The sequence below is a fragment of the Ostrea edulis genome, chromosome 6 (assembly GCF_947568905.1).
Source record: "Ostrea edulis chromosome 6, xbOstEdul1.1, whole genome shotgun sequence".
NCBI lineage: Eukaryota > Metazoa > Mollusca > Bivalvia > Ostreida > Ostreidae > Ostrea > Ostrea edulis.
In genome coordinates this window covers 31,095,599-31,121,924 of record NC_079169.1, presented here as the reverse complement: position 1 = coordinate 31,121,924, position 26,326 = coordinate 31,095,599, and the positions used below count along the sequence as shown (strand labels likewise).

Sequence of the window (26,326 nt, the reverse complement as noted above, 5' to 3'; positions counted from 1 at the left end):
ATACAGTATCTGCTATTGGGTGGGTAAGAGTTATTAACTCTGCGTCACCGTGTGTCAAAGTGATTGACGGTTCCCCTATCAGTGGTTCTGTAATACCCAGCACGATATCTGTCACAGACTCTGTCACAGAGTGGGATGTCGTGTCTATACCGAAAAATCAATGTAGTGCTCTCCACGAGTTCCAATGTTTTGTTTTATGCTGATTTGAATGTGAAGAAGAACCCACTGAGCTATTGTGTATTCTTAATGGAAACATCCAGAGCAGCTGCTCTCGTAACTGTTAGGAAATATTCCCCAGTAGACCAGTCTACATCATGAAGTATGAAAATGTCTCATGATTATGGTTAGGCTATTGGAAATCTTTCTGATGCCCACATTATGACTGAGCTAATTATTCCCTCGCACTCTGTAATCTGTTACAGTTGTCTTATTGCCATGGATGCCAGCTCCCCCCCCCCCCCCTCCCCTAACCTACTGGAAAAAGACAATTTTGTCCAGTTTTGTAAAGATTTAGGAGCACGTCTCAAAAAAAAGAAGAAGAAAAATCAAATCAAAATTCAACAGATAATTATAACTTTAAAAAGTAAATATAATTTGAAAGTTTCATCTTGTTATTTAAAAGTGTTTACAGTTGTCAACAATACGGTTAGAATGCATAATGCTGTAATTTGTGACATCATAACATTGACATACTGTAAACATGAAGTATTTCTGTGGTGGAAATCATTGTAATTTCCGTGATAACAGACAAATAACGTTAATGTAGATTTAATACTAGATCTCACCATCTATTTCAGTTTACATGTAACTTTGTCAGTGTTATAAACAGTCCACAAGCATATGAACAAAAGACAAAACAAGAAATACAGCATGGATATAAAGTCATGAACAGACAAGAACACATGGAATTCAATTAAACATCGCCCCTGCAATACTAATCAATGTCAGAATTCCCTATCTCAGCCACAGTAATACCGAACCCGATCATTATTCAATGCAGGACAGTGCTGCATGATCCAACGATGAAATTGTCTTCTTTTCCAAAGTTGTTTTGATTACTCATTTCACACGGAGAGGCTTTAGATGTTCTCATTTCAACATCATCATCTTTCTTTTTGGACAATTTCTTTTCAACTTGGTCAGAATACCAATTTTGAAATTGTGATTTTAATTCATCATTGTACTTTTTATTTATTGTTTGGTTTAGTGGCTGTAGTTTGTCTGTGACAAACATAACCACCGTCCACAATGTCATCAAAAGATCAATTAATTAAGTGATCACTTTGATGTGCCCTGAAAAATGAATATGGCCAAGGTCATTTGCTTGTGCTGGCTGATAGGAAGTGTGTAATTTAATAATTTACTGATTTTATATAGTTATCTTTCTTGGTAGTTTAGTACATGCAAAGAAATGATTGCATATTTCATTTTCATTATTTTTCATTTCCACAAAAATTATATCCATGCAAACAGTGTAGAAATTGCAAAATAAAAGAATTGCCGATTTTTTTTTAAAGCTTAGATTATAAATATATGTACGAGTATGTATGCACATCAACCATTAGAAATTTTTTAACAATCTTAAAATTATAGGAAATTTGTTCATTTTCTAAACAAGTTAATGAAAGAATATCATGGTTGTTTATTGTAACCATACTAGAAAATATTTCAATCTTTGATCATTTTTGTGTTTTCAGGAGTACGCGGTGAAATGCTGGAAGATGGACTGGGCCCGCCTGTACAGCTTATTTGACTGTTTTGCCGCTGGCCATCTGTTTGGCTGGTTCTTCAAGGCTCTTCTCATTCGACATCATGGTATTCTGTGGACCATCAGCATCATGTGGGAAATTACGGAGGTCAAGCACAATATCTAGGCTTCAAATGTTATTCCACAAGTGATTGTATAGTTTTAATCCTTATCAAGCCCTTTAGTGTAATTATTTTTATATTATAGAACTAAAGCACTATAACAGTGTTTTTATATTATTATTATACAATTACTGATAAGTTGTGTGAAACTGCTTATGGACATTATTCCTGATACAATTTTTCAAACAGATCATTACCAATTGTCTGAGAGGCCAAGAATGTTATGTTCAAATCAATATTTTGATAAGTGCAGCATTCTATTGTTAGGGAGAATTGATTAGTGTGAAAATTTCAAGCCAGAATTTTGTATCAAAATCAAAATTTTTAAAAGTGTGAGAAAAAATGAGCAAAAAGAATTTTTTAAAAAACAAATGAGATTCCTGAACACCCCACCCTCCCAAATTAATTATGAATCTCTCCCAAAATGTAAAAACTCTTTGTTAGTTGCAAGGCCCACTTTTTTGTCAAAACTTGTTGAATTCTTGGTAACTGACAGCAGACAGAATAACGGACCAACCCAAAACATAATGTCCTTGGCAGAGTTCATTATCGGATCATTAAGGAACTGAGTTGCCTGTAGAAGGGATGGATAATGCTCTTTACAATCAAAGTTTTGAGTATGCATTGATGTTCCTTTTATCCCATAATCATAATTAAGACTCTCATCATGTTATAATAAATCTTGATTGGATGGACTGACTGAGATATAAATCTGTTGATTTCTCAAGCAATGTCGGCACTGTGTCATTTGCTGCTGCTGAAATATGCAATGAATATAAATTCCACCAACCATTACATTGTGGCTTCTAGTGCATATGATTCAAATTTTTCTCTAAATATAAACATTTTGAAATGAGATCCAACATGAATTTGATAAATGACTTGTGTCATGTATGTAGACACATTCTGTGTCAAAACAAGCTTAAAATGAAAAGAACATTTTTTTCTTGGACAGCTAGCCCAGGTCCTGAATTAAATTTATTCTCAATGTATTTCAAAATTTTCAAGGCCACTAGCAAAGAGTAGTGAGTAAATGCATTGAATTCATAGACTGACGAAGTAGCTAGTTTGGCTCTGAAATACTACTAACATCATTTTATGATTTGCAAAGAATCGTAATTCATAAGAAAGGGTCTCCCGGTCCTCATGGGTTTTTTAGTTGTTGTTTTTTATCAAATGGTTAAAAATGAAGTTTACTACATTATATTTATATTTAAGGTAGCTCATTACACTAAAAAAAAATTAATGGCTCATTAAAACACCTCTTATGAATTATGATTTCACCATCGAAAAAGCGATAAATGCTCTGAAGTATTTTATATGATTTTTTTGTGATTTATTCCGGAATGATAAAAAAGGTACTTTGTTTGCAAATAAGATGCTCTAGAGTCCAAATTTTGCTGTTGTTAAGTACAGTCATGTGACGCAGTATTCAGTCTATTGGGGCTGTTGTTAAGTACAGTCATGTGATGCAGTATTCAGTCTATTGGGGCTGTTGTTAAGTACAGTCATGTGACGCAGTATTCAGTCTATTGGGACTGTTGTTAAGTACAGTCATGTGATGCAGTATTCAGTCTATTGGGGCTGTTGTTAAGTACAGTCATGTGATGCAGTATTCAGTCTATTGGGGCTGTTGTTAAGTACAGTCATGTGACGCAGTATTCAGTCTATTGGGGCTGTTGTTAAGTACAGTCATGTGACGCAGTATTCAGTCTATTGGGGCTGTTGTTAAGTACAGTCATGTGACGCAGTATTCAGTCTATTGGGGCTGTTGTTAAGTACAGTCATGTGATGCGGTATTCAGTCTATTGGGGCTGTTGTTAAGTACAGTCATGTGACGCGGTATTCAGTCTATTGGGGCTGTTGTTAAGTACAGTCATGTGATGCAGTATTCAGTCTATTGGGACTGTTGTTAAGTACAGTCATGTGATGCAGTATTCAGTCTATTGGGGCTGTTGTTAAGTACAGTCATGTGACGCAGTATTCAGTCTATTGGGGCTGTTGTTAAGTACAGTCATGTGATGCAGTATTCAGTCTATTGGGGCTGTTGTTAAGTACAGTCATGTGATGCAGTATTCAGTCTATTGGGGCTGTTGTTAAGTACAGTCATGTGATGCAGTATTCAGTCTATTGGGGCTGTTGTTAAGTACAGTCATGTGACGCAGTATTCAGTCTATTGGGGCTGTTGTTAAGTACAGTCATGTGATGCAGTATTCAGTCTATTGGGGCTGTTGTTAGGTACAGTCATGTGATGCAGTATTCAGTCTATTGGGGCTGTTGTTAGGTAGTCATGTGATGCAGTATTCAGTCTATTGGGGCTGTTGTTAAGTACAGTCATGTGACGCAGTATTCAGTCTATTGGGGCTGTTGTTAAGTACAGTCATGTGATGCAGTATTCAGTCTATTGGGGCTGTTGTTAGGTACAGTCATGTGATGCAGTATTCAGTCTATTGGGGCTGTTGTTAGGTAGTCATGTGATGCAGTATTCAGTCTATTGGGGCTGTTGTTAAGAACAGTCATGTGATGCAGTATTCAGTCTATTGGGGCTGTTGTTAAGTACAGTCATGTGATGCAGTATTCAGTCTATTGGGGCTGTTGTTAAGTACAGTCATGTGATGCAGTATTCAGTCTATTGGGGCTGTTGTTAAGTACAGTCATGTGACGCAGTATTCAGTCTATTGGGGCTGTTGTTAAGTACAGTCATGTGACGCAGTATTCAGTCTATTGGGGCTGTTGTTAAGTACAGTCATGTGATGCAGTATTCAGTCTATTGGGACTGTTGTTAGGTACAGTCATGTGATGCAGTATTCAGTCTATTGGGGCTGTTGTTAGGTAGTCATGTGATGCAGTATTCAGTCTATTGGGGCTGTTGTTAAGAACAGTCATGTGATGCAGTATTCAGTCTATTGGGGCTGTTGTTAAGTACAGTCATGTGATGCAGTATTCAGTCTATTGGGGCTGTTGTTAGGTACAATCATGGGATATAAATATGTATTGTTATTACAGCAGTAAATCATTTTGGTATCGCTTACAACATATTAACGTCAGTGACGTGTAAGCTTGTCTCACCAGGTCTGTTAATGATTGGCCGGAGAGGTGGCCTTGTAATGGTAGTATGTTGTAACCGTGATGTATGGCTGCCTTATCGTCAGCTTCTGTGTATAAATCATAGTTACGTAGCGGCTGTCAACTTGTCGGGTAGTAAGGAAGGTGGGAAGTCATCTCAGTGTGATGGTTGGTCTCTCTCCAGATCAAAAATACCACAAACTGCGACCATTAGCAACACGTCTCCTGTCCAATATTCTTCTCCTTCACCCCATGATATCTGTACATGTCCCTGTGTTTCATGGGAAGAATGCAGTATATTGTACTTTTTTCTGGTGTTTTTTAAAAAAAAGATATTCATTATACAATATATTGAAGTGGATCCATCAATAGATTTTGATCATTAACTATATCAAATAAATTGTTTGAATTAAGCCAATTTAGACCACTTTATTGTTATCTTAATTCATGGTATATGATCTGATCAGAATTGTCAGTTCTCTTTAGAACCATGTTTTATTTTGTAAAATCACGATACAATTAAACAGGGTCATACCTAAACCCACATGATAGGTACTGTTGATTCATTGTAAACATAATTCAATGTATCTATATATATATACATGTAATATGCAATTTCCGAGTTGCCTAATACATGTAGTTATTTCCCTTTGTTGAACTATTACGCGCGGTGGGTACGAATGCTTGTCACTGCGTTCATATATTGCCTAAAGGATGATTACCAGACGCCATTCAACCACCCAAACTGCAGGGACACACAAATTTTATTTAGTAAGTTAATGAGTATTTTATAATAAAATAGCTCAAACAAAAAATCGATAATCACCATCTTTCTGTGATAAAAGTATCACTCTTATAAAAGAGGAAATAAATATTTAAAGGAACTGGTTCACTATTTTTGATAAAAATATGTTTCATTTTTGATGTTGAACATTAAAGATATTTTTTAAAACTCATTTAATGTTGACAGCCAAAATTTTGACCTTCTGAATGCAAGAATGAAAGCATTATATTAGCCTTAAATCTGTGTTATGTAAACAAAGACTCGAGTCTTTTTATGTTTACAAACAAACCAGTGAAATATTGATTTTGTAATATAATGCATCTTAATTATACCCCCCGCAACAAGTTGGGGGGGGGGGGGGGGGGGGGGTATACTGGAATCGGGTCTGTCCGTCCGTCCGTCTGTAGACACAATGGTTTCCGGGCTCTAAAGCATTATCCTTTCCAACTACTGTCACCATATCATATATATGGACTACCCATGGGATGAAGATGTTCCCTATCGATTTTGGGGTCAAAAGGTCAAAGGTCAAGCGCACTGGACATCGAAGTAGCAATATGGTTTCCAGGCTCTAAAGCGTTATCCTTTCCACCTACAGTCACCATATCATACATATGGACTACCCATGGGATGAAGATGTTCCCTATCGATTTTGGGGTGAAAAGGTCAAAGGTCAAGCGCACTGGACATCGGAAGTAGCAATATGGTTTCCAGGCTCTAAAGCGTTATCCTTTCCACCTACAGTCACCATATCATACATATGGACTACCCATGGGATGAAGATGTTCCCTATCGATTTTGGGGTGAAAAGGTCAAAGGTCACGCGCACTGGACATCAAAGTAGCAATATGGTTTCTATTTAAATTCTTTAACAGCTTTTTTCATCGCATGGAGATGCTGTGTTCCTAGATACCTTTTGGATCATAATACTGAAGTTTTACCTATTACCAACACCCTTTGGGAGATTGGGGTAAGCGGGGGGTATTCTTAGTGAGCATTGCTCACAGTACCTCTTGTTTTGCATAGTCACAAATTTTAACTTTTAGATGACACATTTTACCCCAAAAAATGATTGAAATGTGAAAGATATAATAAACTTAGATCGATATCCATTTCCTTTGAAAATTTCATAAACAATAGCATACCGCAATCTTTGTTTACAAAACCAATAATAAACTCTCTATAATGAGCTTCTGTGATAATGTATAACCTTAATTTTCATGTGAAATCTTTCAAACACATTAGACAGTAGATTTTGATCATTAAAAGTGAAAAACAAAATTTTGGGGGAAATCGTGAATCAGTCCCTTTAATTTAATGGCCTAATTCAAACAATTTATTTGATATAGTTAGTATAATGTATACCAACGGCTGATATAAACAAAATTTACGCTTTCGTAACTTTTATCCTTATTTACATAGCTAGTCTATGATATATGTATACATCTTGCACCCACCCGAGCATTCAACAGAATATGGAATGTACCTCCATTACAAAAGAGCTTATATCTCAGAAATTGCGTGTTAGGGCCCTGTTTGAAATGTGGGAGCCCTAGTCCATCTGTCTGTCTGTCAACACTTTTGTTGTGACAAATAACTGAAACAGTTCACCACATTTTCAAATTGTGTACAGAAATACTTTACAATGAGAGACGGGCACTTATGGGGACATATTACTATGTTTGTATGTCTCTATGTGTGTATATTCACCATGACACAATAACTCAGACAGTTTTCAAATTTTATACAGAAGGGTCCTGTGGGGATCCGGGTTAGAATAAGTTCTCAGTACCCCTTGCTTGTCGTAAGAGGCAACTAAATGGGCAGTCCTTCGGATGAGACCATAAAAAGCGAGGTCCCATATGTCACAGCAGGTGTGGCACGATAAAGATCCCTCCCTGCACAAAGGCCGTAAGCGCCGAGCATAGGCCTAGATATTGCAGCCCTTCACTGGCAATGGTGACATCTCCATATGAGTGAAAATTTCTCGAAAGGGACGTTAAACAATATACAATCAATCATATTCAGAAGGAGTTGACCATAAGAGAAAGGCATGTATTACAACCCAACAACATTGAAAATGCAAAATGCAAAAATCCTTTAGGAATCACCTTGTCTGACTGTCTGTATGTCATCACTTCCATTGTAACACAATATCTTCAATAGTTTTCATTATAAAGCTTTCATATTTTATACAAAGATAGTTTACCATTATAGGAAAACACTTTTAGATTTTGAGGTCATGAGGTCAAGGTTACAAATGTCCTCCAATTTGTAACTTTACTCTGCTTTTATTGTGGCATAGTAAGTTGAAAAATTTTCATCATAAATCTTTATATTTTACACAAAGATAGTTGACCATTAAAGAAAGACGCCTAAATATCTTGGAGTAATGAGGTCAGAGGTCACAACTGACTTTTAATCCAAGTTTAATACATTTTCATTGTGGCAAAATGTCATGAAAAGTTTTCAACATACAGCTTTCATATCCATACAATTTGCAGAAAATTAGCTGTTCATTCAAAGAAGTTTCCAACCAAGTTTACTACGCTTAAAGCTTTCATGTTTCATTCAACATTTGAATATGGAAATGCAGATCTGGGAGGAGAACATGATCGGTGCTCTCTACAAACATTTCTGTATTCTGGTTACCGGTATATTAGCACTAGTACATATAATACATGAATTAACTTGTTTATAGGGCCTTTTGTGACAGAGTCAGTTTCTTTCTAAAGATCACTAACGAAAGGAAATGGGAAAACTGTGTCATTATTAACAGTTGCTAATTCATTGTAACTGTCTAAACAGAATATGTACAGTAAAATGGTTTTGTCCTTGCTTTTTTTCAGATGGCATTTTCTCATCTGCTGCCTAATTTTGCTGAGTGTTGGTGGGATGCCTGGGTCCTAGATGTTCTGATCTGTAATGGTTTAGGAATCTCGCTGGGAATGTATGTCTGCCGCAAACTGGAAATGCGGAACTACCACTGGGAAAGTATCAAGTGAGTACTTATTTCTCAGGCTCAGGTACTTGAAATAAAGTTTTCTCAAAAGAGTATATAGAAAATGTCATCAACATATGCTCTCTCTCTCTCTCTCTCTCTCTCTCTCTCTCTCTCTCTCTCTGTTCTTTAGAGGTAAGGAAAAATGCAGATTTACTTTTTGCATGACAAGGGAATTTGTCTTTAGCGAGCTATATTTTCTCTGATTTAATTAATTAGATGGATTTACACTGTGGTGAGACAGTTATGAAGTGAAATATTATTCCTGAAAGAAAGCAAGACAACTCAATCATGCATTTTCAGAGTAGACTTTAGGAGTGTCTTTCATCCATTAAATTTTGTGCACAGAAAGAACAGTGTTCGCATGAGGCGTTAGTTGATGATTTTTCACTTTTCTTCGAAATATGCAATACATGTATTAAGAAAATTAGTTGGGATTAAAGAAGATCTATGATTATGACAATGATCTGAGTAGCAATGTTTACATTGTAGCTATTTTGACAAATTTTCCTTCAAATGACCAAAAATGTGTTATTAGGATTTTTTTTTTTTTATTTCATAGAGCACAACTTGTGATCTAATTTTTGAACATGGATAGAATTTTAATTGTACATTATTTATATATTGAATGGAGGTCTGTGCTCATATTCAAAGCCTTGTGACATAGTGATGATTCGTGAAATATGGCCATTAAGAACTTTGAAATAATTGCTTGCTCTGTTATTCCATAAATTAACTCCATTGAAGAAATGCTTTATAGCTAATAAAAGTATGAAGTGTGTGTGTACCTTATCTTTGATATGCTTATAATAAGGCACAAGTGCACATTGTTAGAATTGGAAATTAATATGGCCATTTTTTATGCATCCCCCGCCCCACCCCACCCTTTGAAAAAGAGGGGCATATTGTTTTGCACCTGTTGTTCTGTAGACCAAGTCTTGTCTGCTTGATATCTTGAGATCCCTTTGCTTGACAGACATCAAACTTGGTACACTGGTACATCCAAAGGAGTAGATAACCCTTGTAGTTTTTTAAGTCAATTAAGGGTCAATCCACTCTGGACATAGGAAGATATTTTCCACTCAATATCTTGAATTGTTTTAACACAACTATCAATTAAATGATTAAATGTGTAAAACCCTTTTCAATTTTGCACCATAGGGGATCATGCCTGTTTCTGAAACATATCTTTTATGCATAATATTAACCTAGTTCTTTCATAATATAGAGACATCAGGAAAAGAAATTCTATGATGATAATACATGCAATGATATTTATTTATAGAATACTTGTGTTAATGCAGGGGCACAAGTCTTCTATAAGGCCTTCTTTAACAATGAATTATTACAAATAGTAATAGATTCACCAGAAGTTTTTTTACTGCATTTAAAGGTAGATGAAGTAGCTGACATTCTGATACATGAAGGGAAGAACTACCACAATTAAAAAACCAGAGTATTGAAATGAGGTTTTGAATAGAATGTTTTTTTGTATAACAGTTTTAGTAGACATCAATCATAATTTGAATTATAGCATAAGTTATGTGCATCAGAAGACTGAAAATTAAAAAGTTCGTTCATATAGTCTGGGCTCAAACCCTGCAGAGATTTAAACAATGTGATACAAGTTACGAAATCAAAACTAGTAAGGCATCCCAAAGAAGACCAGAAAGGTTTATGCATTGGTAGGGTGGCCATTGTCTGTGTTTCAGACTGCATTTTCGGATTTCTCCTCCTACAGTTTTTATCAGATTGTATTGAAACTTTACACAAAGAAAAAAACACAAGACTACTCAATTTTTGATTTCAGTGAATAGTTATCTAAAAATTAATCAAATTAATCATTCTTCTAAAGAATCATTTCCTCCCACATATATAATCAGATTATATTAAAATTTAATGCATAGAGACAATATACACAAGTCTGTTTGTTGATTTTTCTTTGAAATAAATAGTTAAATAAAGATTTTGTTAATGTTTACATTGATATTGTGCCTGAGCAAAGGGAGATAACTTCAGTTTATTCATTATCAAAAAGGTTGTATCTAATCCATGACATGTACTTGCAGGGAAAGGAGGTCAATAATTTGCATGGTTCCTTTGTATTTCTCCTTTTATAGTCTTCTTTTCACGACTTCTTCATAATTTCTCCTGTTGTAAAGCTTGTCTGGCCAAGCAACTGAGTCATACACAAGGCTTAAACACCTTGATGAGAGATTAGAGCTTTGAAATAATTTGAATATTTTTTCAAAAGTTACACAAAAATTGAATCTTTAATTTCATACCATTCCCCTATAATTATGCAATTGGAAAACTATTTAATCTAATTTTCAAAAACAGTGAAATAATCTGAAGATGTAGAGTTGTGAGAGGGTAAACAAAGATAGTTTTGAAGGCAGGCTTCAAATTCTTGTTAAAATTCAATTTCTGAGACATTTTAGTGTATAATATATTGTATGAGAAGTATACATAGGATTTCAATTGTTTTTAGTTCGAATTCATTACATTGAAAATATTCGATTTTCTAGATATTTTGAAGGTTTTTAAAAGTGAATTATTATTTATGATAAAAATGATATTGCGTTGTTATAGGATTTAAAAGCTACTTTTTCATCCCTTGAATTGGAAAAGAAAGTATAAATTGTAATTCAAGAGGTATTGTTTGTTGTCTTATAGTCTTTGTTAGATGAAGTCTCTTTCAAGAATTTCTCATATGCATAGGGATATCTCCAGCTGTAGGTGAAGTTTCACTTTTGATCTATAATTGGTACTCGAAGCAGAGAGGTATTCTTATGACTACTATGCAGAAATATTGTATAAGTATACAATCTTTTTTCTTCTTCAAATGGTACAAAACTTCATTCTCACAACATCTAAATGATTTTTCCACAGTACTTTGTGAAAACTTCATTTCATTTTGTCTGTTCTGCAGGGGTTTCTGGTAGTTTGTTTGAAGAAAGTTTTGATTGATACTAAAGGAAAAATGTTCTATTGAAATATTATACAACAAAGTTGTATTTTACTTGGATAAAGGCATTTAAAGACGTAAAAGATGTTTGAAAATGCATGGGGAAATACTGATACAAACCAAATCACTCGTGTTCAGATGGTGTAAAACCATCATGGAGGTGATAGGTGCATTATCATCATTCACGGTCCAGATACCCAAGTTCAGTGAGGCATGTCGTCCTTGGATTAAAACTGATGTGTCACACTAGTACTGTGTCATATTTATTGTCTATAGATCGTAGTTCACAATGAACTGAAATTGTCTTTTGTAGAGGAATTGTAATGCTTTTATGACAATAACGATCCCAGTGATCATAAGAGTTTGTGTCAGCTAGGTGTTTTAATGTTACCAATAAATTAAGTGAATATTTACATACCTTATTAAAATAATCTAAACTTGTCCAAATTTTGTCTATTTACATCAACATCCCTTGTGGAGTTTTGATTTCATGATGGTAGTCTCAAAACGTTTGGATCATCCCTCATTTGTGATTTGCCAAATAGCACTGGTTACATTTGTCTATTCTGACTGTACTGTAACATCTGTCTATTCTGACTGTACTGTAACATTTGTCTATTCTGATTGTACTGTAACATTTCTCTATTCTGATTGTATTATAACATTTGTCTATTCTGATTGTTCTGTAACATTTGTCTATTCTGATTGTACTGTAATATTTGTCTATTTTGATTGTACTGTAACATTTCTCTATTCTGATTGTACTGTAACATTTGTCTATTCTGACTGTACTGTAACATTTCTCTATTCTGATTGTACTGTAATAATTGTCTATTCTGATTGTACTTAACATTTGTCTATTCTGATTGTACTTAATATTTGTCTATTCTGACTGTACTTAACATTTGTCTATTCTGATTGTACTGTAACATCTGTCTATTCTGACTGTACTTAACATTTGTCTATTCTGATTGTACTGTAACATTTGTCTATTCTGATTGTACTTAACATTTGTCTATTCTGATTGTTCTGTAACATTTGTCTATTCTGACTGTACTGTAACATTTGTCTATTCTGATTGTACATTTGTTTATTCTGCCTATTCTGATTGTACTGTAACTGTAGTTCTGTCTATTCTGATTGTACATTTGTCTTTTCTGCCTATTCTGATTTCACTGTAACTGTAGTCCTGTTCTTTTAACACAGGGACATCCATTCCACAACAGGGAAAATCAGAAGAGCTGTGCTTCAGTTTACTCCTGTCAGGTAATATATAATCATGAGTGCAAGTCCATAACTCAAGCATTAAAATATTACATAATGGCTGACTGATGCTTCTGCACTCTACATTCAGGGCTTTGTTTTTACATTTACTGTTAAAAGTGCATCAATTTGTGAAAGGTGACTTTGAATCATGATCAGAATTATATATTAGGCACATGTGGCATGTGTAGCTTCTATTTATTTGCACTTTATGTATTTTCACTAGAAAATATACAAATCTTTACAACAAGAAGTTATGTAGAAAATCATTTAGAAATTAGATTTTGTTGATATCACATTAATGGTAATAAGCTTGCTGTTTCTTCATTGGCAGCTGGTACAATGTCCGTTGGCTGGACCCCAATTCGTCCACCATGAGGATGGTAGCTGTTTCCCTGCTCATCATTGTATGGCAGTTGTCAGAACTTAACACATTCTTCCTCAAGCATATATTTGAGGTTCCTCCCTCTCATCAGATTAATGTGTGGAGACTGGTTCTCATCAGCTTGATCTCAGCTCCCTCTATCAGGTAATGCTAAGCAGCAAATATAAAAGGAACCTTTTTCACCTCAGAACTGACCTACATTTTCTGTGATAATTAGCAGTAGTTATTGAGTTCTTCATCATAAGTATCTATAGGCCATCCTGATGCAAGATCTTCTCTATCTACATCAATAATCCCCATGTCTTTGGTCAATTTTCTTTTCTGGTTTATGATATATATTGTACAATCATGCAAGATCTTTTTGAATGAATTTGTCAAACATTACTATGTCATTTTCAGACAATTACTACATGTATATACATATGACTACTTTCATTTTCAGACAATACTACATGTATATACATATGACTACTTTCATTTTCAGACAGTACTATATACATGTGACTACTTTCATTTTCAAACAGTACTATGTACATGTGACTACTTTCATTTTCAGACAGTACTATGTGTATGTGACAGACACTCAGTGCAGGAGGGTTGGAACTCAGTGCTGGATTTTTATGTAAGTTACATTTAGTACATATTTGCTTTACCAGCCATTTTCAAAGCAATCGCTTCATGACTAGAGGTCATGAGTTCAAGTCCAGCTTGTGTCATTGAAATGTCAAACCTCAGATGTATAAATAGGTAGTGACTGCTTCTTTGCCAAGTGCCAGGCTTTTAGAAGTGAAAATTGGGGGAGGGGGGTGTTGTGTTTGTCTTTAGATATTACCTTTAAAAACAGAGCTCACATGTTGCAACAGATGTTGGCACGTTAAAGAATAATCACTACTTTGGCCTGAGTGCCAAGCATTGGTCTAACTTTGTGGTACTTCACCTATAAATGGTGATGTCTCAATATGACTGCCATATTTAATTATGTGCTATGATTTTTCACAGATATTTAAAGCAACCATTATGCACTTAGACATAGATTTCAGAACATGTGAAATAATATGTGCACAACTTTGCTGTTGTCCATGGTTTTTAATGATTTATAATTGTGCGACGTGTTGCAGCATTGTGACTTTCACGGAAGCCATCATTTGTGTCAAATTTGGGCTGGAACTGTTCAAGAAGACAGATGTTTCCTACATCATGATGTGGCTGTCTATACAGGTCAGTACAAAATGATATAACTTATACCTGTGTATAAACATTTACTTATTATACACATGTTTCATTACATCACTATGATATAACTTATACATGTGTATAAACATTTACTTATTATACACGTTTCATTACATCACTATGATATAACTTGTACATGTGTATAAACATTTACTTATTATACACATTTCATTACATCACTATGATATGACTTGTACATGTGTATAAACATTTACTTATTATACACGTTTCATTACATCACTATGATATAACTTATACCTGTGTATAAACATTTACTTATTATACACATGTTTCATTACATCACTATGATATAACTTATACCTGTGTATAAACATTTACTTATTATACACATGTTTCATTACATCACTATGATATAACTTATACCTGTGTATAAACATTTACTTATTATACACATGTTTCATTACATCACTATGATATAACTTATACCTGTGTATAAACATTTACTTATTATACACATGTTTCATTACATCACTATGGTGTAACTTATACGTGTGTGTAAACATTTACTTATTATACACATGTTTCATTACATCACTATGGTGTAACTTATACGTGTGTGTAAACATTTACTTATTATACACATGTTTCATTACATCACTATGATATAACTTATACCTGTGTATAAACATTTACTTATTATACACGTTTCATTACATCACTATGATGTAACTTATACATGTGTATAAACATTTACTTATTATACACATGTTTCATTACATCACTATGATATAACTTATACCTGTGTATAAACATTTACTTATTATACACATGTTTCATTACATCACTATGATGTAACTTATACCTGTGTATAAACATTTACTTATTATACACATGTTTCATTACATCACTATGATGTAACTTATACGTGTGTGTAAACATTTACTTATTATACATATGTTTCATTACATCACTATGATTCACAAGTCATATTGAATTACATAATTTGTATTTCTTTTCTAGGAGTTAATGATAGTGTGAAAACAATGGTAATAATGTGAAGAAATTGATGAAAATATGATATTCTGTAAAAGTGGTTATTTACGAGTGGGTAAAATTACACGGTCATGTAATAAGCGTATAGTTATAAATATTTGATATGATATATATTATATTCAATTTCTGCATATTTTCCCCCCACGCGTAATGTTGGACATGGAAAAATGTGTACTTAACCCCCAGTGTAAATAAGCACTTTTACAGTAATTGTATATATGTAAACTGATGTGATCAGTGTTTGTAGTTTTGGAGACACTGTGCACCTAGATGACGTATGCCCTTGTATTACAGTTTGTGGGGAGTGTACTGTGTGTCTACCTGTGTGCCGTGTACGCCAGAAACTGGAAGTGGACGGTGAGTTCTAAACAACACAATGCAAGCTTGTTCTACTAACTAAAAAGTAAATGTGTCGGTATACACAACTTTTATTTTGGTATCACAGATTTGTATTGCAGAAATGGACAACAATTAAAAAACTAATAGTTGTTTCTCATTACTCAAGGATAAAAGCATGTGATTAAAAAATGCCAAAAAGATTTTGCTCTTCATGTCAGTCTGATGATATTACAGGTAATTATCAATAGTGAAATGAGTGGACATGTCAGTCTGATGATGTTACAGGTATTTATCAATAGTGAAATGAGTGGACATGTCAGTCTGATGATGTTACAGGTATTTATCAATAGTGAAATGAGTGGACATGTCAGTCTGATGATGTTACAGGTATTTATCAATAGTGAAATGAGTAGACATGTCAGTCTGATGATGTTACAGGTAATTATCAATAGTGAAATGAGTAGACATGTCAGTCTGATGATGTTACAGGTAATTATCAATAGTGAAATGAGTAGACATGTCAGTCTGATGATGTTACAGGTATTTATCAATAGTGAAATGAGTAGACATGTCAGTCTGATGATGTTACAGGTATTTATCAATAGTGAAACGAGTAGACATGTCAGTCTGATGATGTTACAGGTAATTATCAATAGTGAAATGAGTAGACATGTCAGTCTGATGATGTTACGGGTAATTATCAATAGTGAAATGAGTAGACATGTCAGTCTGATGATGTTACGGGTATTTATCAATAGTGAAATGAGTAGACATGTCAGTCTGATGATGTTACAGGTATTTATCAATAGTGAAATCAGTAGATATACAAATTTGTTGGTGATTAGGTGTCCAAAAAAGTACAGTGGAGCCTCCTTAATCCAGAAACTGGTGCCTAGCAAAATCATCCGAATACGTGAAACATCCAGATAACGAAATCAAAATGTTATTTAGATCCAGAAACTGGTGTCTAGCAAAATCATCCAAATACATGAAACATCCAGATAACGAAATCAAAATGTTATTTAGATCCAGAAACTGGTGGCTAGCAAAATATCCGCATACGTGAAACATCCAGATAGCTAAATCAAAATGTTAGATCTTCATATAAGTAATCGATATGCTTTCTTTGTTAATGAATAATTGGAAGAAAAAAACATGCACAATTTGCTTTAAATTATTTTAGAATAAATCATGTTAACATTTACATACATTTCAAAGCATTAAAATTGAAATCCCCATGTACGTGTAGATGTTTACCTGACTTTTTAATTAGGACTACAAACGAAACTGTACACAAGCAAGCACTGCATGTAACTAAAAATAAAAGTTTCATATCCTGTAATTATCCAAGCAATTGTAACTAAAAATAAAATGTTTCATATCCTGTAATTATCCAAGCAAATGTAACTAAAAATAAAAGTTTCATATCCTGTAATTATCCAAGCAAATGTAACTAAAAATAAATGTTTCATATCCTGTAATTATCCAAGCAAATGTAACTAAAGATAAATGTTTCATATCCTGTAATTATCCAAGCAAATGTAACTAAAAATAAATGTTTCATATCCTGTAATTATCCAAGCAAATACCATCCAAACTCATTATTACAAACTACTAGCACAGAGTTGCACCATTGCTCTGGCAATTTTGGCAACATTATCATTTTGATCTGCTAATAACTGAACATAACTTCAAGCCACATCAAAATTACAGGTGTCTGCATGCACAATTTTGAATTGCTATGCTTTTTAAAAACAGTAATTTTCTCACTTTTACCCAGAGTTTAGATATCTGAAAACATTAAAGCTCTATGACATTATAAGGAGAATCAATCTTATACACATACACTGTACATGCATGACATTTCATACGTAAAAAATACTGATCTTGCTAAAACTTACAAAATATATTTCATTTCAATCAACAGTACAAAAAACAGAAACCACATTTTCACAACTATTCTTTTCATTTGAACAAGTACATGTGATATGAGTAACAGTTTGATGATACATGTATGTATTCATGTTGCATGAGGTAAAACTATATACACGCATTGTAGAAATAATGTGCAACAATTGGCAATACATTGTCTTGATTGGCACGTGCTATTTAATCAACTCGTCATCACATAGATAATGTAACCACCTAATTAGGGAAGTGTTGACGGGACACAGGTGATCATTTCAATCAGACTATGTGGCTTATGTTTTCTTTACACATTGCTGAGAATGACCTTCCAAAAAATCATTGTCCAAATTAACAATATAATTTTCAATGCATTTTAACATTGTGTGAGAAAAACTGTTCCAGAACACAAATTTCTGGATTAACAATGCAAAATGTGTAAAAATTTGGTCTCCCCCCCCAAAAAAAACATCTTCCTGAAAGTGAAGCATCTGGATAAATGGTGTCTGGATTATTGAGGCCCCACTGTACAAAAAAATTAGGTACTACTTCCAGATATAAATGTATGTGTTGTATTAAAAATGAGTGTATTTAATTATATCAAACAACCATTAAGTAGTGCATATATTTTGAATCTTTCTATTTTAGACACTTGAAGATGGTTTCTTCATGACTGAAGCTGAGAAAGAAGCAGAGAAATTAGAAAACAAGACGGCGGACCAAACATTCAACGTAACACGAAACGGCACCCACAACTCGGGCAAACAGAACGTATTTTCTCCTAGTCATACTCCATACAATCTACGCCACAGAGACCACAAACTGGACAGAAATGGACACAGCCACTGAGAATTTAATCGACCAGTATTTGTGTAACCTCTGGTGTTCTTGAAAAGTTGAGTGTTATGATCTTTGTGAAAGTCTCAGGACTCCCTTCCATTTTTATTAATTTTGTATATACATAACTGAATTTCTGTTTTATATTCCTTAAGGACACTTGATTTGATACAAACAAAAAGATGAATGCATGGGTTGATGTACATTTTGTGGCTTTGTTTGGTTGTAATAAGTACAAATACAAAATTCCTTTTTCAAAAAAGGGACTTGTAAATTCTCTATACAAATTTCCCCCAATGTTTTGAACTTAATTCAGATATTGTGGGTATAAATTACGTTCCATACCTCTGGAAATTGTATTCATTAACATAATTTTAGTTCTCATTTTCATCATTTTTGAAAAACGTTCATTTGTAACGTGTTCTTTTATTGATAAATATTTGTGAGATGATAAGTTCTGATAATGAAACAGTTACCGCACGTCTATATATGACTAAACAAGATTCCAAGTCATTTAAGATTTAAGTGCATTTTTGGAAACGTGTAGCTTTATATTTATACTCATTTGTATTAATGATTTAGTCAGGAGATTGGTGCGAATAAGGCTTTAAAGGTGCTGATGTGTGTGAATATCAAGCCACATCATTTCAGACTACTTCATAAACAATGTGATTTTCTAGTCATTTTTGTCTTGTGTTTGCTTGAACAATTTTTAAATGTGAATGGATCGATTCCTTCAGGGGACATGATCTGTGTTGGTAATCAAACTGTACGTTGATGTATTTGTGGTGGACATTCCACTGTCCTGTTTACACTTATTTGTATTATGTAGTATGTGATATTCATTACAATATGTAGGTATTATTTATACAGTACTACACTCTACATGATGTAATTTAGAGTTTTAGATACACAGTATGATAGGATAATGGGGTACCTGTATATGTAGACAAGTATTCGTGTCTGTTTCGTAGTATTAATCAATGTTTTGAATGGATGTGTGTGAATTTTGCCTGTATTTTTATGAATGGGTCTAATTTGTCAAATTTGCTAACAAAAAACATGATTTTCTGAAATACGAAGAGTGGAGTCTTGTGTGTAATGAATTATCAATGTACATTTGTTCCTCTACAAAGTGTTTCCTCATTTGTTATGCCAGTAAGATTTAGGATTGGAATGTTGAAGATTTCAGGATTTTTTTATATAAAGTACCCTGCTGAGTTCTAATTTCTACTGATATTGTACATGTGTGGATTTTTGTATGTGGTCTTGTTCGATGAAGTATTTCTCATTTGAAAAAAGACATTGGGTTGATTTTACCAATTTTAACATAATACTCTCCTAGTCACAAGAATGTTTTACTCACCAAATATGCTGCTTAAGTTGTTAGAAGTTCTGATGTGATTATGTTTCAGTATTGTCACAGATTTATTTCAGTTATGTGCAACTGTAAATCTCAATACCTTTGATATTTTGTAATGATGGAAAGTTGAATCTTGCTGCCATTAAGATAAGTAAAAACAAAATTTGTACTATATTATACCGATATGAACAAGGCACAGTTTCAGGGTTCCTACTACAGACCATGAGAAGTGCTTGAATTTTGACCCAGTTCTTGAAAAGTGCTTGAAAATGCATAAACAGCAAAAAGACATGAAAAGGTGCTGAAATTTGCATTTTCAGTGCTTAGATTTGTTTAAAATGGTGCTTGAATTCTGATTGTGTTCTACTATATAAGCAAACATCTAGTAGAAAAAAGAAAAATCATGTTAATTTTTCCTGTACATTCATTGCCAATATTTCTTCGTAAGAGTTGATATTTATAAATTTCTTACAGATGTTGTGATATATCGTGTTTTTGTAAACGTGTGACCTGGTTTTTCATTAACGGGGAAAACATATCACCGCAGAATGAAATGTGTCAGTTTTTGATCATTTACATGATTGTATTTCCAAAAGTGCTTGAAATATGGCTTTAAAAGTGCTGGGGAAAAATGATGCTGGACTGTACGAACCCCAGCTTTTAAAACATATCTTTAATTGGTACAGCTTGATATTTATTTGCCAAAGTGAATTTTGCCAAAAGTGTTGAATGTTTTGTTCTCTGTTTGTATATGCGATGCCTCTGGATTCATCACTTGTATTAAATGTCAGCATCTGTGCTGATTTCAGTCACGGCAGTTATCTAGTCAAAACTTACTATCTATTCTGAAATCTGTGTATTTTTTAGGCAGTTATCAAACAGTTTTTTTGAATTTCTGGTTAGATGGAGAATAATTACATCAGCATCTGTCAAGATGTATGTATTGTGAAAGTAATTATCTATACATGTGTCTGCTGACAAATTAAAAATATAGCATTTGAACTCTACCAGTTGCATTTTATAGGTACTTCACATAGATCTCTTATTCATTTTGTTTATTGACATCACTTTCAATGCTATTAGAGGAAAAAGAGCATTTTGTAAGAGAAATTTGCTGATGAAACTATATAAGGAATGTTCAGAAGATTTCCATAATGTACATTGTACTGAAATATTTTGGTGTCTAATACTGTACATCTGTATTAAAAAAAAAAAGATAGCTCCAGGGGGAAAAAAACTGGTAAGAGATACTGCATTTATACCTAAATTCGTGAAAATTAATACACAGCCTGTATTTGTATTCAATAGATTTTATTGATAAGTTTTATGAGGTTTTGTAAAAGGACCACACAAGTGAATAATGTTGAGAGACTGGGGGCCAAATTTAGTCTTATGTCTTTGATACACGTTTATGTGATAATGGATTTGTGCAACCGTAAAAAAAACATTTTAGAATTTTATATTTTCTTTTTAATTGTTGCTCCACACAGATGCTAAAACACAAGTAATTGCTATACATGTGACCATGTGTTTTGTCGGATGTGTTAATGGTTCACTACATGTGTTATGCATGGCCATGTGTTTTTTTTGTCGTACCCTTTATCTTATTTCCTATCTACTTGAAATAAACGTATCATGAAAATTGATTTTATACATTTGTAAAATATCACTCTACATGCACTTCAATTAAATAGTGTTTCATCATATCACAGTTCGATGTTTTGCCAAAGCTTGTCAAACTTAAGTTATATAAAATGTGTTATGTTATTGTGCTAGTCTTAACCCGATTTTGAACTGTAATTTAATAAAATGTGTGAATATACTTGATATTTGTTTCTGTTATTAAAATAAATTTAAGGAAGTCTCCCAACAATTAAGGGGAGAGGGGTATAGTTACTTGTCTTTATGTCTTTTGAAACTTGTGGTCTCATGAAGTCTGTCCATCTAAGTGATAGTTCAAAGCGAAGAGGAGTTTGATTTTATCCTTGCCACAGACAGGTGTGGTTGTGGTTGGTTCATTAGGCGACTAATGGATCTCTGGGTTAGAATAGGTCCTCAGTACCCTTTGCTTGTCATAAGAGGCGACTAAATGGGGTGGTCCTTTGGGTGAGACCGGAAAAACCGAGACCCTGTGTCATAGCACGTGTGGCATGATCCCTCCCTGCTCAAAGGCCGTAAGCGCCAAGCATAGGCCTAAATTTTGCAGCCCATTACTGGCAATGGTGACGTCTCCATATGAGTGAAAAATTATCGAGAGGGATATTAAACAATGTAAAATTAATCGATCTTCTTGGAATCTTTGCCACGTGTTGAACTCGGGTAGTCATCTCTTCCATGGATTGCCTCCCTGTTTAGATATGAAATCTGCTTTCTCTCCTTGCTGGTCGACCTGAGAATTGTCTCCTCCCTGCTGGGCAATCATGATATTGCCTCCTCTCCTTGCTGGTCAACCTGAACATTGTCTCCTTGCTGGTCAATGAGAAATTGAGGATAACACGGTGATCAATCTCATAATTCCTCTAAAGAATACAAAGGGTGTGCTTGATTTGTCTACCAACCACAAAGTGTACACCTTTCTGTAATCAAGTGTAAAGGTGTACACCTACACCCTGTAAAGGATATGTATTGGTAAATGCACCAAATAATTTATTATGGTGAGACAGAAAAATTGCAGATGTTTTTCTCCATATTTTGTTAGTTATAAAGTGGTCGTCGTCGGCCTCCTTCCGTCCAGGTTGAGTCGAGTCCAGTCGCTGCATCTCCTCGTGTGACTGTGAAGACGGATGCGGGAGTGGCAGTCTTTGCCGCAAAGGCTACAGGTGTGGATGGTCGCCGACTGGTCTGTGGAGCTGGTCTTGCGAGTGGCTCTCTTTTTCAAGCAGTTGCGGTTCTGCTCAGCTTACGTGGTGTCGCTCTGCACAGTTTCTCTCCAGGAATCCCGGGATCCTGCGTGTCATTTCCAGCACTCTTCATCTCCCTTTTGCAGGTGACTTTGACGTGCAATCTAGGGCGGTCTTTGGGTCTGGAACCTCTTGAGAGCTCCCCATACAGCAGATCCTAGACATCCGGCCATCCTCCTTTCTGCAAACGTGGCCAAGCCAGTGGAGGCGGCGCTGACTCGGGAGGGTGTAGATGGTGGGCAGACCAGCACGCTCCAGCATGTCAGTGTTGGGGATTCTCTCCTGCCATCTGACCCCGGTATGCGTCTTAAACAGCGCAAATGGAGGCTATTCCGTCGCTTTTCCTGGGCGGCGTATGGTTTTCGCTGGAATAGAGGAGTGTGGACAAGACACAGGCTCTGTACACCGGCATCTTAGTATTCACCGTCATGCTGTTGGCCCACACTCTCTTGTGTAGCTTTGACATCACTGCAGCAGTTTTGGCGATCCTGAGGTTGATCTCTGGTTCAAGAGAGAGGTTTGCGCAGATTGTGAACCCCAAGTACCGAAATCTATCGACTGTGTTGAGCTCCTGACTCCCCATATGGATTCTCGGTGGGGTCAGTTCTCTGTCTTATTTAAGCTGATCTTAAGATCAAATTCATCACAAGAGAGAACAAAGCGGTAAATCAACCTCTGGTGTACTTCTTTAGTGTGTGTTGCCAAGACAGCATCATCGGAAAAGAGGGCCTCCCTGATGGTGACATACCTGACTTTTGTTTTGGCACGTAGCCAGGACAGATTGTACAGCCTGCCATCGGACCGCATGTACAGGTAGACTCCATCCTCGTTCTCGTTGAAGGTACGGGCCAGGAGGATCGAGAAAATGATTCCGAAGAGGGTTTGGGCGAGTGCATAGCCCTGCTTGACTCTGCTCTTGATGGAGAACGGGTCTGATGGTGAGTCGGTAACTCGCTATTCTGAGCATGTCGGTGTGGACGGAGACAGTGATGGGGTGCAGCTTCGGGGGACAGCCGATTTTCTTCAGGAGTTGGAAGAGGACACTTCTGCTGACGAGATCAAACGCCTTTGTCAGATCTATGAAAGTAAGGAAAAGCGGCTCGTTTGCTCTTGGCACTTCCCCTGTAGCTGTCTCACTGAGAAGATCATGTCGATGGTAGATCACCCTGCCCTGAATGCGCACTAAGATTTAGGATAAACCCGCGCTGCTAGGTTCTGCAGTCAGGTCAAAATGTCTCTTGTGAAGACTGCAAAATGCTCAACAGAGAAATGCCCTGGTAGCTGTTGCATTCGCTACGATTGCCTTTGTTTTTGTAGAGAGTCACTATCTTGGCGCCACACATGTCTCGCGGTATGATCCCTCTCTCCAGCACAGGCAGAGTAATCCGTGCAGGTCCTTGAGCAGTTCTTTTCCCGCCCTGATCACCTTTGGAAGTATACAATCTTCATCATGGGCTATACCGGTGAGGAGACAGTCGATGACCTTGCTAAGTTCCTCTGTTGTTGGCTCCTCGTCCAGTTTGTCCAGAACAGGTAGCTGGCTGATGGCATCGAGTAATGTGTCGGTCACGACGTTCTGCGTGGATTAAAGCTCAAGGTAGTGCTCTACCCACCGTTCTTGTCTTGATTTTGGTCTTCAGCCGGACACTCTTGATGGTGGACGGGCCCGTGGTTTGTTTAATGCCTGTATACATGCCTCCTGTGTTGTCCTGGTCAGCGTCTGTCTGTATCCTGTGACTTAGAGCTGGAGCCACTAATCATTAGGGCAGCTGGCATTTGCTGCGAGCAGTCCTGCATGCTTTTTGTGGCGTAGCACGGGTTGTTCTCATATGCTAGGTGCGCAGCACGCTTGGCCTCTACTGCAGGTTCCATCTCTTACCAGTTTTTCTCAAACCAGTCCTCGTTCCGATGCTTCTTCTCCTCGGGGACCTCTAATCCGGATTGATATAGAGCTGTACCCGTTTGCGTTGTCAGTGGTGCATGGCATCTCGAGTTTTTATCCAGTGACCTTCTTAGAGATTCACGTAGTCTCTGGGAAAAGGAACCGCACGGGACTCGGCTAGCGTTGGTGCATGAGAGGCTCTTGGTTTTGGTGTGGTGCATTTTGCGTTGGATGAGGTGGATCTTGGAGAGGACTAGGGTGTGGTCCGTGTGGCAGTCAGCACTGTACATGCTTTTGGTGTTCAGGTCACTACTCCTGGTCAGTATGCCAATGCTTGGATCTTGGATGGCGCCATGACACATTGTGTCTATCTTTGTGCTGGAAGGTTTTCGTCACCGCCACGTTGTTATAGGAGCACAGATCAAGAAACCTTTGACCGTTGTATACTTGTAGTTCTGATTTATAATTCAATCAACATCATAATGGCCATTCAGTCAAATCTAAAGTCCTTTTTGAGTTTCGATTTATCAATACCATGTCGAATTCACTTTAATGTATGTCTATAACGGATTTAATATATTTTTTGTTATGAGTAACATTTACCACATACCAGTCGAAAACAACGAAAATAAGTAGACAATACAATTCGTAAAACAAACGCAAATGTGAGTTGGCATTGTCAAACATTTTAGAAAATAATTTTGTGAATTCTTTATGTTTTGGAAATTGACAAGAAACTCTGTTTCTATACTCTAAAAATGGATGCTTTCATTGGTACACCCAGGAGCTTCTTAGGCTTCACCACCTGGGCCCCCATGGGACCCACTGGGGGCCTCAAGGTGGCCACCAGACCCCTTGCTGTACTGTAAACAGGAGTTACATTTTGTAATTGCTAGAAAGAGCAAGATTTAAGGGGACATGGACACGATTTGAGCTGAAAATTTTCAAATTTGATTTTTAATGTTTAGAATGCTTAACTATGGTATTACTAATGATTAGCAAAAATTTGAATGTCAGTAGTCAAGGTTCATGGTTTATGTGGAGCGGATCAGAAACCCTTGACTTGGGAAGATGGGTACATGGGAGATACAGCGGTCACAAGTCCTTGTTATGTAAACAAGCCTCGTGTCATGTTTTTGTTTACATAGGTTAAATAAACTAGTAAAAGTTTCGTTTAAAGCAGATTTTTTTTTCAATTTATAAGTTAATTCTTAACATAATTACCCGGTATATAGCTTTTAGTGTTTGACACATCTCATTTTGTTTTAAACACGCTATTTCTAATGTAAACAAAACCATGACACGAGCCTGGTTTACATAACAAAAAATTGCGAGTGCTGTATTTCACTTATAACTCAACAATTGATATTCAAATTTTGATTGACCATTGGAAATACTTTAGTTAAGCATTGTAAACAATACGAAATGTCAGCTCAAATCGTGCCCATGCCCCTTTAACAGCAAAATATACTAGCTAGCAACCCTGCTGTTCCTGGCAATTACGGAATGTAATTTCT

General features: G+C 35.6%; 1 protein-coding gene across 2 annotated transcripts in view; it reads left to right on the top strand.

Moving 5' to 3' along the window:
• The window catches only part of LOC125646651 (phosphatidylserine synthase 1-like), a 38,200-nt gene extending 16,348 nt beyond the window's left edge, over positions 1–21,852 (top strand). Inside the window, exons 5-13 of one of the 2 annotated variants that reach the window (XR_008796318.1) lie at positions 1,698–1,856; positions 8,569–8,720; positions 12,895–12,954; positions 13,286–13,480; positions 13,893–13,958; positions 14,455–14,554; positions 15,878–15,940; positions 16,089–16,156; positions 18,476–18,508. Coding sequence is in view for 1 of the 2 variants with exons in the window: in XM_048873122.2 (XP_048729079.1) it covers positions 1,698–1,856; positions 8,569–8,720; positions 12,895–12,954; positions 13,286–13,480; positions 13,893–13,958; positions 14,455–14,554; positions 15,878–15,940; positions 18,476–18,676 (996 nt within the window). In the remaining variant the exon portion in view is untranslated. Of the gene's footprint in view, positions 1–1,697; positions 1,857–8,568; positions 8,721–12,894; positions 12,955–13,285; positions 13,481–13,892; positions 13,959–14,454; positions 14,555–15,877; positions 15,941–16,088; positions 16,157–18,475 lie in introns of both variants that reach the window. The other variant, XM_048873122.2, reaches the window with a different exon arrangement.
• Positions 21,853–26,326: the final 4,474 nt, after the last annotated feature.